The following is a 14,937-nucleotide window of genomic DNA, read 5'->3' on the forward strand; positions in this document are numbered from 1 at the left end:
GCAAGAGGAGGGGGATGAGGGAATGTGATATATTTGTTGCGCAATCAGAGTGTTGTCGGAATAAGATTGGCAAACGAACACAGTAAAGTAGTACGACGAGGGAGACAATTAATGTTTGGGGGATGGTAGTTTGTCGTTTAAGGTTGGGGTGGTTTGAACAAAGCGGGTTCAGGACAGACAAAAGCACAGAGTAGAGAGCACGGTAGGTAGGTAGGTAAATTACCTACTTACTTACCTAAGGTGAACGTAGCCCCTCAATGGGTAGGGTAGGCAGTAGCCCCTTGTTTGCGTGTTTTGCCCCAGTGAATGACTTTGGCTGCAACGATGGACGGGATCACTAGAAGCACTAAATTAGACCGACACTCTTGCTGTCTCTGCTGCTGCAAAAGCCGCCGAGTTGCGCAGCAGTTTCGTGCCCGCACGGATCCTCAAAAAGTCGATCGGATCAAACCATGATTGGCCTTGTTGTCTTGCCGGCACGGGAACGGGAACCGCAAGTTGGAGCTTGGCGCCTGCCACCGGCTTAAGAGTGTGGAGCGCAATGACAATCGAGACAGGGGGGAGAGGTGGGGAGCCCCTGACAAGCTGAAGCTGCGTTGCTAACAAATAACTTTGGCGACCCGTCCCCCCCGCCGCCAGCGCGCAACAACTTGACCCGAAATAGAGACGACCGCATAACCTCGGACCCGTCTCCACGTCAATACGCGGAAAAGGCTACCGACCACCACCACCACCACACACGATGCCGTTGGACGAGTACGCATCGGCCGTCGGTGGCGGTCTCAAACTGAAGGGCGCCAAGGTCGGCAAGCCCAAGAAGAAGAAGAGAAGGGAAAAGAGCGACCTGGAGAAGAATCTCGAGACGGGCGACGAAGGCGGCGCCAGCGGCGCGTTGGTGAAGCACCGCGACGAGGCCGCTGGCGGGGACGACGACAACAACAGGAAGAAGAAGAATTCCAAGAAGGACGGAGTGAGCCAGGACCTGGAAGCCGAGGCCGAGGCCGGTGCCGACGAGGATCGAGATGACAACGACGACGGTCGGGTCGTGCGGAAGACGGAGGCGGAGCGACGGTATGAGGAAAGGAAGCGCAAGAGGGTACGTTTTGCACTCTGTTTCACTGGGGGTTTTTTTTTTTTTATTTCTTTCCCTTTTTCTCTTTCTTTTCTGTCTGCCTCGCCCGCTGGTCGGTGTCCAGATCGTTCGCTTACTTACTCGCACAGCTCCTCGAACTCGCCGAGTCGTCCAGCTCCCGGCCCGAGCTGCTCAAGACGCACAAGGAGCGCGTCGAGGAACTCAACACGTACCTGTCTAAGCTGAGCGAGCACCACGACATGCCCAAGATAGGACCCGGCTAAAAACGGAGAAAACTGGTGGGAGGGGAAGGCGTCGTCAGGGCGCATCATGTGTGTGCATCTCGGGAATGGCGTTATTTTGGGCCCTGGCGTTTTGTGGTCTATACCCTCCAGAAGTCCTTTGGGAAAGAAAATGTTTACGGAACCCCCGTGCAAGAGCATCCTCTTCGCACAACAGCAGACACGAGATGCGTCGCCCCTGAAAAGTGAAACAAAAACACTCACTGCCGAGATCGCCTAGAATGCGGCAATCCCGGGGATTAGGTCATGGATGTCGGCCTCATTTTCACTGGCACGCGCGCTGTCTCGAATCTTAAAAAGTCTCAAGTGATACATCATTATTTGTTTGTTTGCTTTGCTTTCGTCTGCCAACGATTACTTCAGGTGCTACCGTGATACCTGTTTCCTCCCTTCCGCCGCTCCGAGGCCATGCTACTATTTCTTTTGTGATGCCTCCAATGTCTATTATTCGCGCAAAAGTGCGGCTCGTTGCCGCGCAAAGTCTATGTACGATGTTATGTGTGCTGTGTCGTCCACCAGTTGATGCAAGGAGCGAAAAAGACCGTGAATGTCGTGAGTAAGTGATGCTGATGTGTGGATATGTATGTGCCGCTGCCCGCTGCCGTGTGCCGAAAATACCAGAGCGAAAGGAATGAACGATTGTTTTATGTCAAACAGGGATGACAGTGCCAGAAATGACGCTCGACTGCTTTATAGCAAGAGCATGGCGCCGGCGACGAAACCGGCAAAGTAGAAGGGCAAAGAGAACGAAACACCGCCGAGGGGAGAGGCACCGTTCTGCAGGCCGCCGCCACTGCTGCTGCCAGATCCGGTAGGCTCGCCGGTCGCTTCCGGGTCCACGGCGACAAAAGACGTCATTGTGTAGAGCACAACGTCGCCGTTGGAGGCGGTCGACGTAAAAGTGGCCAGGACCTCGCTGAAGGAGGTCGTCCGGGGAGTGGCACGAGTGACGGTAGATGGCTGAGGGGTTTCTGTTGTGAACCGGTTAGCAATCTGCATTAAGAAACTGGTGACGGATCGGGGTGACGGGTTGAGTGATCAGGTCCAGGTCTTTTTTTCAGAATCCACGTATCAATCATGAACAACCCCCCACAACGGCCATCCGGAGCCCGCGAAACATCCCAGACGGGCTACAAAACCGCAGATACAACATACCAGATACAGACACAGACACACCGGTGGGCAAGACGGTCGATACAGACGGGGAGGATATCGTTGGGGACGAGGTCGTCACAACCGCAGTAGTCTCGACAGGAAGGGGAGTAGACGTACCCTGCGTGGACGCACTCGAGGACCCCGGAGAGGCCGTAGTGGGAGCGGATGAGAGGGCAGTAGAAGAGGGAGGGGGAGAAGAAGAGGAAGGAGACCCACTGGTCGTCGGAGGAGACTCAGTAGAGGCAGGAGACGGCCCAACAGTAGAAGAGGGAGCCTCGGCTTGCTCCGTTTGAGACGTACCAGAAGTAGGAGGTGCTGCTGCTGACGTTGCCGGAGTCGAAGGGGTGGTAGGTGCGGGTTCGGGTGACTGAGTGGTCTGTTGCTGAGTGTTGGGCTGCACCGGGGTGGAAGAGACTCTAGTGTCCGGGGTAGGGGCGGGGCTAGTTGCCGGAGTGGACGGCGATGGCGACGGCGTAGGAGTTGGGGTAGGAGTCGGAGTCGGAGTCGGGGTAGGAGTCGGAGTCGGGGCTGGGGTCTCGCTTGTGGGCGGTGCCGACGAGACGGACGGGGATGCTGCAACAGTGTCCGAAGGCGTTGCGGTGGCAGATGGAGCAGTGGTTGTGCCATTCTCCTGACGCTTCGCCAGCTGGTCCAGAGCAGAGGCTAGCTCGACATCACCCGCTTCGAAGGCAGCGATGGCGTCCTTGTCCGAGGGATAGACCCCATCCTGGTAGCGGTCAGGGAAATAGGCATGCAGCAACCGGTGAATGAGATCCACTTGGGCGGGGTCCTGGGCTTCTCCGCCATCAAGGAGGACCTGCTTCTGGTGATCTCTTGTGCAGGGCTTCACCCGGTGACCGATGACGGAGGCGAGACCGAGGGTCATGAGGCCGCACGCCAGGACGATAAGCAGGACACGGCGGGCGGCAGTCATCTTGTTGTTGTTTGAGGTCCTGGTTGGCCTCGAAGTTGAAATCCCCTTTTCGTTGGCAGCGGCAGGCAGCAATCCCTCTTCTAGGTGTTGGTCAAACTTGGTATCGGAGGCCATGGTGGCGAACAGGACCCAAAGCCGGGGTATGTAAGGTTGTTATAGTCAGTCGGCTTATTGTCCAAGGCGGCAGGAGGGGAACAACTGCGTGATAGGCCCAATGGCGTCCAAAGTGCCTATATGCAGGATAAGGCCGGCGACGATATGCAGGCCTCAACTTAGCGTCTTAGTTGCAGCAAAGGCGGCGAGAAGGGGGGGGGGGGGAAACCACGCAATAGCGAATGTAAGAGAAGAGGGGAAAGGACGCCCAAGCGGCAAACACTGGAGAGAGGTTTGGTTGTTTGTATAGGTCGCCAGCAACGGCCGCGTCTAATGTGACGGGAATGGGGCAAATGGACGATCCCAGAGAATGATACGGCGTGGGACCTGGCCGGCCGAAACTCTTTGTCGGTGGCTGGCGTATTGAGGTGAGACCCGGGCGGGCTAGCGTAGCGTAAGACCGCGTGTACTTCGAGCACAGGGTTCCGCTGTCAGAAGAAGCCAGAAGGAACGGAAAACCTTCCCAGGTGGATGTTTATCGTTTAAAGAAGAACGCAACTATACCCAGACAGGTTGGGTCGGTTGCTCAATGTTTTGAGGCTTTCGACGGGTATGGGCGCAGATTGATGCAAGGTCCGCCAATCTCACAGAGCGCACGCCGAGGAATGTGAGTCGCAACAGGTGGTGGTGAGAATCAGGTACGAGGTGGCGATGGGGCTGTGAGCGAGCGTCGTAAACTAAACCACGGGGTAGTCTTTTTTTTTTCTTCCCTTTCCTTTCTTGTTTTGTTTCCAAATCGAACGAGAGGATGGATGGCGAGAGACAAGACGGATCGGACGAGAGAACAGAATGTCATCAGGGCGAGGGGGGAGGGATTGGCGTTTAAACCTGTTGAAGATGATCCCAGGCCAGGCAGGCAGAACTGCACACACCGGCGGCCCCCCCAGCCGGCTGGGGGAGCAAGTCTTGGACACCATCTTTGTGCATACCTATACATCACCTACATTATACATAGAGAATTCCCTGTTTCGCCGCTCCGGCGACGCATCCACGCGTACCCCTGTCTTATCGGCCCAACTCAGGTCGACATACCTACCGTATTCATCCCATCATACCCGTCACGCTATGTACAGTAGCTCTATTTCCTTTCTTTTCTTCTGGTGACGAGTTACGTAGTCACCCCTGGCCGATCCGGACGGTGTTCCCCCTTCAAAAACGAATGGGGAAAAAAGTTACCAATTGCCCAGTGCAAAACGCCCCCTTGGCCTAGAACTACCTTTCAAGTAAATGTACATAGTACTTAAAGAACCGAACCACCAGTTTCCATTAACCCATCCACTCTTCCGTCACAGTCTCTCTCTCTCTCTCTCTCTCCCTCTCTCTTTTGTGTCTTGCCGGGACCAGACAGCTGGTGTTGGCAAGGGCCGCCGCACAGGGATCGACAGGCGCAGGTTCCCACCAGCTACCGTCACCGTTAATCCTCGGTTCCAGCTAAATTTTCTCCCCCCTTCTCCCGTCATCTCCCAATATGGGTCGAGAATGATGTCGAATGCCCGTTTACACCTCCCCGGCGCGTCTTCTACGAATGGCATGTCTCTCCGTCCGTGATATCCCCGTCCAGAGCACTGTCCGACGCTGCTTGCTTGTTTACCTGCTGGTTTGGTTCTCTGTCGTCAAGTGGACGGTGACATCACAGTAGGCCTCCAGATATCCGTGCCACGTATCGTCTCAGGGCATAGAGAGAGCATCATCCGTCTGATTCAATGTCCTACACATTTGCACAACCTGGTTGAGCATACGGAGTAGGGTGCCTTCATAGATGATACGAGCCCATCTAGTCTGTGTCAACGTTAGTCTTGATGACTTGCGACGGCGCATTTGGTGACCCCGCCAATGCCCATGCAGATAGATGCTGATCAGTCGGATCACGGAGCTTTGCCGTCCAATTGGTTTCAACCTTCGCATCGTCGTCACTTCTGGTTGCATGAATACTCTGCGCAGTCGCTGACTCTCGGGGCCTGCACCCATCCGCCCTGGCGAGCGAGTGCTCGGGGGGTGTTGGGTCTTGGTGCTGCAGCTTTTGCGACATCCACCATGCTGGCGCTGCATGCAGGCAGGTCGATTACGAACCCACCGCCCGCGGATCCCAAGGGAGATGTCCCGTTTTTTTTTTCTTTTTCTTTTTTTCGGCCTCAGTTTCCCTACCACCCGATCGATAGAGCCTCAATGTCGCTCCCTCGAGCTCGCGTTTGCAGACATATGCCCCGTTTTGGCTTCGATAGATGATGTTATGAAGCGAACGCTCCATGCCCGTGTACCTGAATCCGACGTGCAACACCAAACGGTGAGTGCAACTACACTTCGGATACACAAGGTGGTACCCATCTGGTCTAGACACCCGGTTTTGTCCTCAATGGAGGTGGCTGTGGTGGTTGCCCGTTTGAAGCGTTGTGCACCTGAAGCCGCTGTACGATATCTCAGCCCCATTTGACCTCCTGTTTACGTGCGTGTGAAACAGAGACCCGACCCATCAGAGGGTGTGTCGTCACCCTACCAGACCAATTACCAAGAGGCGGCCACTCGCGCTCGGAACCGCCATGATGGGGCTGACAGAGCCTCTCGTATTTTGACTTTCCTCTACCCATTATCTTGTTCGGGTTTGGGGGGAGCGGCCCTGTGCTGTCGTTTCTCCAGCATGCCCCCAGTCCACTACACTACCAGCCAATCCCTGAGTCGCTGCAGGGACCAGGTGATACGAGATGCGGCCCTCTCTCACGAGACAGCCGAATGCCGGACTCCGACCAGTATGGTAATCGCGATGTCGATGTCGATGCAGGCTTCGTGGCCCGCTAGAGCTTCCGGGTACTAGCGTAGCGGATGGAGGAGAAAAAGAGGCCAGGGCTCTGGACGAGAGGATACCTACAGTAGATGGTGGTCACCATCCGAGATTGGGAGACGGTCAGCGTCCGACACGACCGCCCCACGATCCTAGTAATTGCAATATCCGATCGACGGTTATCTTTTGCAGAGCTTTTTTTGTTGGCGGCGCCGTTTGACGAATTCAAGAAGAGTAGTATCCGTACCTCAGTGGGGGTTTGGGTTATGCTGGATCGTCTACCTCTCCAATTTATCCTCTGGTGCGACCCACGTCGGCTCTCCGCGGCCCTTGGTCATTTCGTCAGCAGCCCACTGTTCCGCAACATGGCAACCTCTTCTTGCAAGCCGACAGTGGAGACAGTTTTGTCGGTTCTAGATCATCGTGAGGTGAGGTGAGGTGGGGGTTGAATAAGAAGAGTACACATACTCCGTTTGGATGGTGCACTGTGAGTACTTGACCATTGTGGGATGGGGCCAACGTGTTCCGGTCTAACAAACAATGCCAAGCAACGCAGGGTAGGTCGGATACCCGGCTGGACGCTCAATTGAGTTTTTCGTCTCAAAAGGGCGGGAGACTGGTTGTGAGCTCTGTCCTGACCTGTGTCGAGTCGAGAGTACGGAGTACCTAGTTTAGAAATGTTAAAAATGACACGGCAAAGTCAACATTGCTGCCGTCCTTGCCAAGAGCGGCAACCACCGGGCAATGCTTGCAAGAATGGGCAGCATACCGCACAAGTAATCGGGTATCGTCTCACCAGATGCTGGGAATGAGGTCACCGGCGCCTTGTCTTTCATTGATGAATCAGCCTTTCGTATTATGAGCATGCTGTTTGAGTTGAGTGCTTGACCGCGGGGGTTTCTCGTCTGCCAGTCTCGCGAGCGAAGGACCCGTCCTCGGTCCCGGCGGAAGGATGTTGACCTCATCCTTCCTCACCCTTAGCTCGAGCGCCCACGCAGCATGGCAGGAGCAACCTTGACTAAGCCACTCACTGGCTGTGCTGTTTGGTCTTGTGGCTCGTGCACCTGGAAAATCCGGTGGGGATGCCGTCTTGCCCATCGCCCGCTGTTGCTGTCGCTGTCACTGTACCGTCCCGTCCAGTCGCGCTGGCGCATTCCTCCCTGGCGCCGCGCGGCTGATCGTCCGCTTTCCCAACACAGACCGATGCTTCCAGTATTACACTCACTACACGTGTATGGGTTAGCCCGGCCCCAGATGACAGCACAGCTCCAACTAGGTAGCGGTTTGCAACCATTTTTGTATCTTTCATGTGATGGGAGCTCCCCACTTCCGCTTTCTTTCCCGCCGTCAATCCCCCCCCAATCCCCAACCGCCAATGGTCTGACTTGACCAAACAACATCAACAAAACAACACTCGCGTCCCGACGTCCTGAATCACCCTCACACCTGTGGCATTACTATTATCCAATCCCATGTTGCTCAGCAGCGCCAACACCCGCCCCCAGTACCTTTGATGACTTGTGGATGAACGCTGGCGCAACCCTCTCCAATGCCATAGCTTCGTCATGCCCGAGCACCTCGATCCAACCGCTCTCTTCGCCCACGACAAGGAAGAAAACGATGACATCCGAACCCTCAGTAGATCTCCCCATCCTTACCACCACCTCAACACAGAGCTCCCTCACCCCGCCCATCGCCTGACTTGCCACCCGTCTAATGCGACACCGACGCCGCCGAGGACTTCGTCCGCAGACTCGAGCCGAACACCGTCTCCTTTCCCCTCCTTCACAAGGGACTCGTCCCAGGGGAGCGATAGTGGCACCGAAGCCGACGATGAGCATTTTCTAAAGGGGCTTCCTGCGCCTAAGGTGCGCTTGCACAAGGGGTTGAGGGGCCGTAACGAACTCTTCTCGGGCGCATCCACGCCCTTGTTCTCTCCAGACCAGGAAGAATATGCCCTCCAGCGACAGAAGGAAAAAGAGGACCGGAAAGAGGCTCGCAGGTTTCTTAACGATCGCAATTACCGGCGCAGCAAGGAGCTCATTCGCCGCGTGTCCGAGTTCATCATTGTTGGCTCCCTCTTTGCCGTAGTTCGGTCGAATCCAAAGGTGAAGCCCATCTTCTCCGCCTGGACTCAAGGTACGTGGTATTCGGTTCGCCGGTCCATCCTAAGCTCACAACATGTAGAACTGCGCTTTCTGGCCGTGCTGATTACGTCGCTCATGGCGCTCTACCCTCTCCGACTGATCGCATGGTCGTTTCGGCAAAGGACTACATCCAAAAAATCGCTGGTTGCCGTGCCCGCCGTATTCGATCCCGCCCCTATTTTGTATCCGCCTTCCGTGACGATGCTGGTGTCACTCTTAATATCCCCCGACAACATGGCGGCCATACCATTAAACATCGTTCTAAGCATTTCTTCGATACCGAAATATCTAATTCCTACGGCACGAGCTCACGAAGCGATCAACCCCTTTCAATGGGTTCTCTCCTGCGTACCAATCTGGATGTCACACCAGTGGACACTCACGTCGTACGCAAGGCCAGCCATCTCCCCAGAGATGGCTGTTCTTCTCTACCCGCTGCACCAAACACTCCTCGCGGTGCTGCATCACCTTACAACGACGAGCCTGCTTACAGCCGAGCTACAGCTACTGTCGATCGCCTTGATCAACGTATTGCTTCTCGCACACTCACCCCAAGCCACCATCCTCCAGGCACTCCTATGGGGAGGCGGCGTGGGTGTCCTCGTCATCTGCGGACCGGTGATTTCATGGGGGATCGCCTTGGCTAGGGTTCCAAGGCTACGCTTTAGCCGGGTTGCGACGCCTTCGAAGAAGACGTCCGTCTTTGGGTTCCTCTCCGAGGCCTTGTCTATACGCCGCTTCAAGCATGAGCTGTTGGGTTCGTCGCTGGAGGAATCGGCCACGGAGCTGGGTGACTCTGAGGACGAAACAATCAACGGGCCGTTCGGAAGACACATGAGAGTGAGAACGTTGGGCACGGCCGACACGTCATTTCAAGCAGACAGCAAGCCAAACGGCTTTTCGGACGGCAAGTCTCCAGAATCACCAGGTGGCACCACCGTTGGACGGCGCAATACCTTCCCTAACGCCGTGCAACGGCCGCGGCCTCGAAGGTCCCTGACCCACACATCGGCAGGCCGTAGGAAGCGTACCGCTTCGACAACTGTTCGCTCGTTTTTCAAACTGACGGAGGCACAAGCCACGATGAGGAAGTGGAGCTACGCCACCTATGTTTACGCTTGCATCGTCGCCATCATCCTGGTGCCCGTGAGAGAGTACATCGGCAGGTATGCCCTGAAAGGTAGCGAGCCCGTCGGGTGGGCGCTGGGATACCTCTTTGGCGAGCTGCCGTGGTTCCGATTCAAAGTCGTGGAGGCAAATCTCGAGAGATGGATTTGTTTACCTATGCGCCGAGATGAGGACACAATGGCGGCCTGTCACTTAGGCTGGGTGCAGCGCATCCGACTTTCCGACTTTGGTGAGGCAAATACGCGACTGCTGCTGAGTGCTTACTGGCTTGCCATTGTTATCGTTGGCTTGGCTGTGGTCATCCGCTTAGACCCCAAGTACGAAGTAGACACGAGGCGAAAAGTATTCCACTTCATGATGGTCGGCATGTTCCTACCGGCAACGTATGTTGACCCCGTTTTCGCGGCTCTAGCACTATCCCTAGTCCTTGCGATATTCCTCATTCTCGACCTGCTGCGAGCGAGTCAGCTACCGCCTCTGTCGAAACCCATCGCGTCTTTCCTCACCCCTTACGTTGACGGAAGAGACCACAAAGGCCCTGTTGTTATTTCCCACCTATTCCTGTTGATCGGCTGCGCCATCCCGCTGTGGCTGTCACTGGCGACCCTCCCGCGCACTGGCAGCCACTACCTCACCGGTTGGGAGGTTCCAACGCGCGAAGTGAGCATGGTGGCGGGCGTGGTCTGTGTCGGCTTGGGCGACGCAGCCGCCTCCCTCATCGGCCGTCGTTACGGACACAGGAAGTGGGTATGGGGTGGCGGCAAGAGTCTGGAGGGCAGCGTGGCCTTTGCCGCTGCTGTGTTTATCGGTCTCATGGCGGCGACAACATGGCTGAGGGTCGGAGGCTGGCCCGTCGCCGAGGAGCAGCAGGTCGCTTGGCCGGCGGCTGCCCGCAACGCAGGCTTCTGCGCGAGCATGGCGAGCTTGACAGAGGCCGTCTTGACCGGCGGAAACGATAACGTTATTGTGCCGGTGGTGCTCTGGACGTGCGTTAAAAGTGTCGGAATGTAGAGAGGCTACGAAGGGGGGGGGGGGCGTTTCACGGTTTCATGGGATCGGTTGGGCTTGAAAACACTCCTAGACTATCCCCGAGGGGATCATGACCATTACGAATGCAATGTATTGTATATTTTGCCATAACGCTGCCATGTGACTGAAGTGGGCCGTGGCCCATGCTACTTTTGTTGTTCCCCCGTCCACACTTTACGAAATATCACGCTGTGCCCTTTTGAAGATATTTCGGTAAATTGGTAAAATAAAACAAGCCCCCAGCTTTCGTCCCGTCTTAGATCATGACATCAACTCCTCAAGAATGGCCTCGAGTTCCTCCCGCCGGAACGGGATGCTCAGTAGTTCCGTACCGAGCGCATCCTTCCTGCTGGTGATGATCTGGTGATCGTGGAATCTGCAACTTGTCAATCAAGGCCACACGGATCGGGTGAGGGACGTATACGTACTCCTTCAACAAGGTGCGGAAGGCCATCTCGGAACTACAGATGAAGTCCTCGACGGCCTTGTTGTACACCATGCGATACTCCACGCCCGGGTTCTCCGCCCCGGGCTGCTGGTCGCCGTCGTCCATGGCGGACAGGACCTCGATGACGAGCAGCTGGAACAATTTCTTGCCGTTCTCGGGCAGCGAGCGCAGGACGAAGACGACGCCGTCCTTGCCGTTGACGCGGCGAGCCTTGCGGCCGAGCAGCTCGTGCACGTCGTCGACTGGGTCCAGCTCGACGTCCAGCGGCTGGAGGGTGGTGCAGTCGTGGAAGAGGAAGTTGAACGACGTGCGCTGGGCGGCGTCCCAGAGCAGCGGGAAGGAGGGCGTGTCGGCCGTCGCGATGAGACGGATGCGCGGGTGGGCGGCGAGTTGGGAGAGGAGTTGCTGCGTCGCCGGCTTGCGCAGGGGTACGGCGTCGATGGAGTTTAGGATGACCGTCAGGTGGGTGGGCGATGCGGCAAGGGCGGACGAGAGGGTCTGGACCATTGCTGTCGGCTGAGCGGGCAGTTTGAGGGACGGGCTGAGTGCCGAGGCCAACGTGGTGAAGACGTCGCGCGCCGTGATGGTGCGAACGTAGCCGTTGACCACCACGATGGGCGCCTTCGGGTCCACGGCGTGCAGGTGCTCCGCCAGCTTTCGCGCGAGGTCGCGCTTCGAGCCCTGGCCGTAGAGACACAGGCTGAAACCCTGGGCAAGCTCGAAGCGCCACTGCTCGAACGAGGCCTCGTGGAGCGACTGCAGGTAGGCAAGGTCCTCGGTGTGGGGCTCATCTCTAGCGCGGAGAAGGTCAAAGTACTCGTCGTGTGTGAGGAACTCCAGGGATGCGAGGGTGTTGTGCGACGTCTTTGGGCGGCCGGGCTTGTTGTGCTCGAAGTAGAGCTCGTGAGGAGGAAGGTCTCGGGGCGGGGTCGGGGATTTCGGCGGCGGTTGCTTGCGCGGGCGGCCTCGGCGGCGTGAGGGCGTTGCGGAAGGTGTGTCTGGTTCAGAGGGTTGCGTGATAGCTTCTGCGGGCGGCACGTCTCGTCCATCTGGCCCCTCGTCTTCGTCTTCGCTGGATTCGTAGATCTCCCGGGCCAGGCCCTCGTCGTCGTCTTCGCTATCGTCGGCGATGACGCTCTGAATGAGTGACCGAGCGCTCTTCCGCCGTGCAGAGCGGTCTGCCGCCTGTCTCCTCCTCGGTGTTATGGCCTTTGATGGTGTCACCAGGGCGTTTACCTGCCGCCGTTTCGAGGGTGTGACGGTGCCGTTGGCTAAAGGAGTCGCGGGTTTGGGCGGGCGGCCCCGTCGTTTCTTTGGGGTTTGGTTCTCGGGTTCTGGTTCGGGGTGTTTATCCTTTTTCCCCTCCTCCACCTCTTGCTCCTCCTCCTCGTCACCATCGTTGTCAGATGGTATTTCGTACGGGTCGACCGGTGCAGCTTGACGCCTCCGCTTCGAGGGAGTGCCGTTCACAGGCTCCTCGTTGGTTTCGTCCTGCACTTGCTGGCGGGAGCGTTTTTGGCTCAGTCTCCCGCTTGGAGAGTCACTTACGCCGGGCTCGGTTGTTCTGTTGCGCGCCATGATCGAAGTCGGGTCGTCGCCTGTCCGGGTTTGGTGACGTGAGAAGTCAATGGCAGACTGCTGTAAATATTGCGGCTTCTGGCGGCACGGCAACGGAAGACGCGCAGCCGCGAAAATGTGAAGTCGGGGTGAGGTTTCTGTGTGGGTCCATGGCTCTAATTGAGTCGAGGACGCTAGCGTGCCTAACTTACAGCACAGCCGCAAGTACAACCTAACTATTAAACCACAGTTCATGCCATGTTTCCAATGTTATACGAAATCCAACCAAGCACATATTTTATATATTGATTCCATGTCACTAGTTGTTACGGGACGGAATGAACTTCATGCGAGTTTTCGTAGCGTCCCTTGGAGAGATACACTTGGCCGAAGTAGTCATCGGTTGCAAGGCATCTATCTGAATGGGCGACTTTTGCCGAGTCGCCCACTGCACCAATTAAAGTAGCAGAGGTGTCATTGATCAACCGTTTCTTTCTAAACCACTGGCAGTCTCACGCTGATATCATCACTAAAGCTTGTTTAAGAAGCATAATAGTTAGCCTCGCTGCACTCCTTTCGAGTCGACTATACCGCTGTCGCAGGGTTTTACAAGGCTTCAAAGGGAATGCATGAGCCGAGAGAGCGAATGTTGGTAAAGCCGTCCCAGACAACTAACTGCTGCTTTCCAGTTCACCAGGTCTTGCTCCTAATATGATTCTGTGGTAGGGGTAATTTGTACTGGCTCCAACTCAATTTCTTTCTCTACTACCAAGTAGTTCGTCTATCATACTCAATAAAACCAGTCTGAAGCAAATGGGCCAAATCAATGGCAAGATCATTCGCTATTAAATCCTCTTCAAAAGCTCGAGACCCGTCCTCGATATGACAGGGTTATCTGCACAAATACGCGGCTAAGCTTATCTTATCCATCGCCAGGGGTAGCTGCTGTCACTAATTCGGCAGGGGTCCAAGCTCCTTCCCGCAAGCCAAATTTCTATCGTCTCTCAAGTCCAACCACACAGACGTCATCTCTCCACAATCTCACATCGTGGCCGTCGTTAAAGATGAATCTCAACCTCTCAGGCACGGTGAATATTTTCAAGTTATTTTCCAGACCGGCCCTATGTCTACCGCAACACACTGTCGCCACATTCAACGACTTGCCCATACCATTGCACAAAGCCTTCGAGGGTCAGGATCGAAAATGTGACATCCGGGCGGTAGTGCTCGATAAGGACGACTGCTTCGCGATTCCCCACACGAATGAAGTCCACAAACCGTATAAGGTATGTCGAATTGGGCACGAATTCTCTTTTCGCTCTCTTGACATACAACAGGAACGCTTCGAGCAGCTCAAGGCCACGTATCCTGGCCGCCGACTGGTCATCGTGTCTAACACGGCTGGAGCGACATCCTACGACACCTCGCTGAAGCTGGCGAGGGAGCTGGAGGAAGAAACCGGCATCACTGTTCTCCCTCATAAAACCAAGAAGCCTGGGTGCGGTTCTGAGATCATGGAGTACTTTCGCAACCATCCCGAGACGGGTGTCTCCCATCCATCCCAGGTCGCCGTAGTTGGCGACCGCCTGACCACTGACATGATGCTAGCCAACATGATGGGTGGTTGGGGCTTCTGGATTAGAGATGGGGTAGTCTCACCTGAAAAGAAGAGTATCGTAAGTGGCCTTGTCTTCAATTGGAAGGCTTTCTGCTAACGACACTAGTTATCGAGACTCGAATGGCGTTTGGCTGCAGCATTGGTAGCCAGGGGCTACCAGGCTGCAGAGCCGCATAGTCCCTTTGAGTAGCCATTGTGAACATTAGCCTAAATGTATACTACCTGAACACTTTGGATCAAGGAACACCGGTAAGCGATACTATGCCACGCAAGTTGTTTGATGGCTCTTCTTAATTTGTTAAGCTCTGCGTTTCGACTGTTTCACGGGGTTTTCCGGTTCTACATCTTGCCTAGGCGAAACCTCCGATTTTACTGAGCGCAAGATCCTAGCTTCAACTGCCTAGCTCATCGTTTTTCGTTCCATCATCATGTATTTCCTTCTCTCAGCTACATTTCTTCCTGTCCCTTGGTTCTACCTATTTGGTTGTGTGATTCTTGCCACTATCATCTCACCTGTTGAATCATCCCCTCACCTTTGAGCCTTGCCGCTGTCAGCCTCTTAAATTGCCTCTCAGCTCTCAAGTCCACCTCTGGCTTTCCGTCTCGCCCTATTCTACC

The 14,937-nt window shown here is 55.7% G+C and overlaps 5 protein-coding genes across 5 annotated transcripts; 3 read left to right on the plus strand and 2 right to left on the minus strand.

The window, feature by feature from the left end:
- Nucleotides 1-565: 565 nt before the first annotated feature.
- Nucleotides 566-1,687, plus strand: LY79DRAFT_535262 (uncharacterized protein). The gene is made up of 2 exons (XM_060556499.1): nucleotides 566-1,096; nucleotides 1,222-1,687. The coding sequence occupies exons 1-2, from the start codon at nucleotides 743-745 to the stop codon at nucleotides 1,354-1,356; spliced, it is 489 nt and encodes a 162-aa protein (XP_060420090.1). The 5' UTR covers nucleotides 566-742; the 3' UTR covers nucleotides 1,357-1,687.
- On the minus strand, nucleotides 1,688-3,784 carry LY79DRAFT_535264 (uncharacterized protein). The gene is made up of 2 exons (XM_060556500.1): nucleotides 2,647-3,784; nucleotides 1,688-2,345 (listed from the first exon to the last, which is right to left on the minus strand). The coding sequence occupies exons 1-2, from the start codon at nucleotides 3,575-3,577 to the stop codon at nucleotides 2,065-2,067; spliced, it is 1,212 nt and encodes a 403-aa protein (XP_060420091.1). The 5' UTR covers nucleotides 3,578-3,784; the 3' UTR covers nucleotides 1,688-2,064.
- Nucleotides 3,785-7,829: 4,045 nt separating this feature from the next.
- On the plus strand, nucleotides 7,830-10,826 carry LY79DRAFT_142882 (cytidylyltransferase). Its single transcript, XM_060550971.1, has 2 exons — nucleotides 7,830-8,531; nucleotides 8,580-10,826. The coding sequence occupies exons 1-2, from the start codon at nucleotides 7,958-7,960 to the stop codon at nucleotides 10,676-10,678; spliced, it is 2,673 nt and encodes an 890-aa protein (XP_060420092.1). The 5' UTR covers nucleotides 7,830-7,957; the 3' UTR covers nucleotides 10,679-10,826.
- Nucleotides 10,827-10,957: 131 nt separating this feature from the next.
- LY79DRAFT_504392 (origin recognition complex subunit 2) lies at nucleotides 10,958-12,722 on the minus strand (the record flags this gene model as incomplete). Its single annotated transcript, XM_060553506.1, has 2 exons — nucleotides 10,958-11,072; nucleotides 11,125-12,722. The coding sequence occupies 2 exons, from the start codon at nucleotides 12,720-12,722 to the stop codon at nucleotides 10,958-10,960; spliced, it is 1,713 nt and encodes a 570-aa protein (XP_060420093.1).
- Nucleotides 12,723-13,567: 845 nt separating this feature from the next.
- LY79DRAFT_535283 (HAD superfamily phosphatase) lies at nucleotides 13,568-14,568 on the plus strand. Its single transcript, XM_060556501.1, has 2 exons — nucleotides 13,568-14,377; nucleotides 14,426-14,568. The coding sequence occupies exons 1-2, from the start codon at nucleotides 13,766-13,768 to the stop codon at nucleotides 14,507-14,509; spliced, it is 696 nt and encodes a 231-aa protein (XP_060420094.1). The 5' UTR covers nucleotides 13,568-13,765; the 3' UTR covers nucleotides 14,510-14,568.
- The last annotated feature ends 369 nt before the right edge of the window (nucleotides 14,569-14,937 follow it).

This window comes from Colletotrichum navitas (assembly GCF_030913465.1).
Source record: "Colletotrichum navitas strain CBS 125086 chromosome Unknown LY79scaffold_2, whole genome shotgun sequence".
NCBI classification, from domain to species: Eukaryota; Fungi; Ascomycota; class Sordariomycetes; order Glomerellales; family Glomerellaceae; genus Colletotrichum; species Colletotrichum navitas.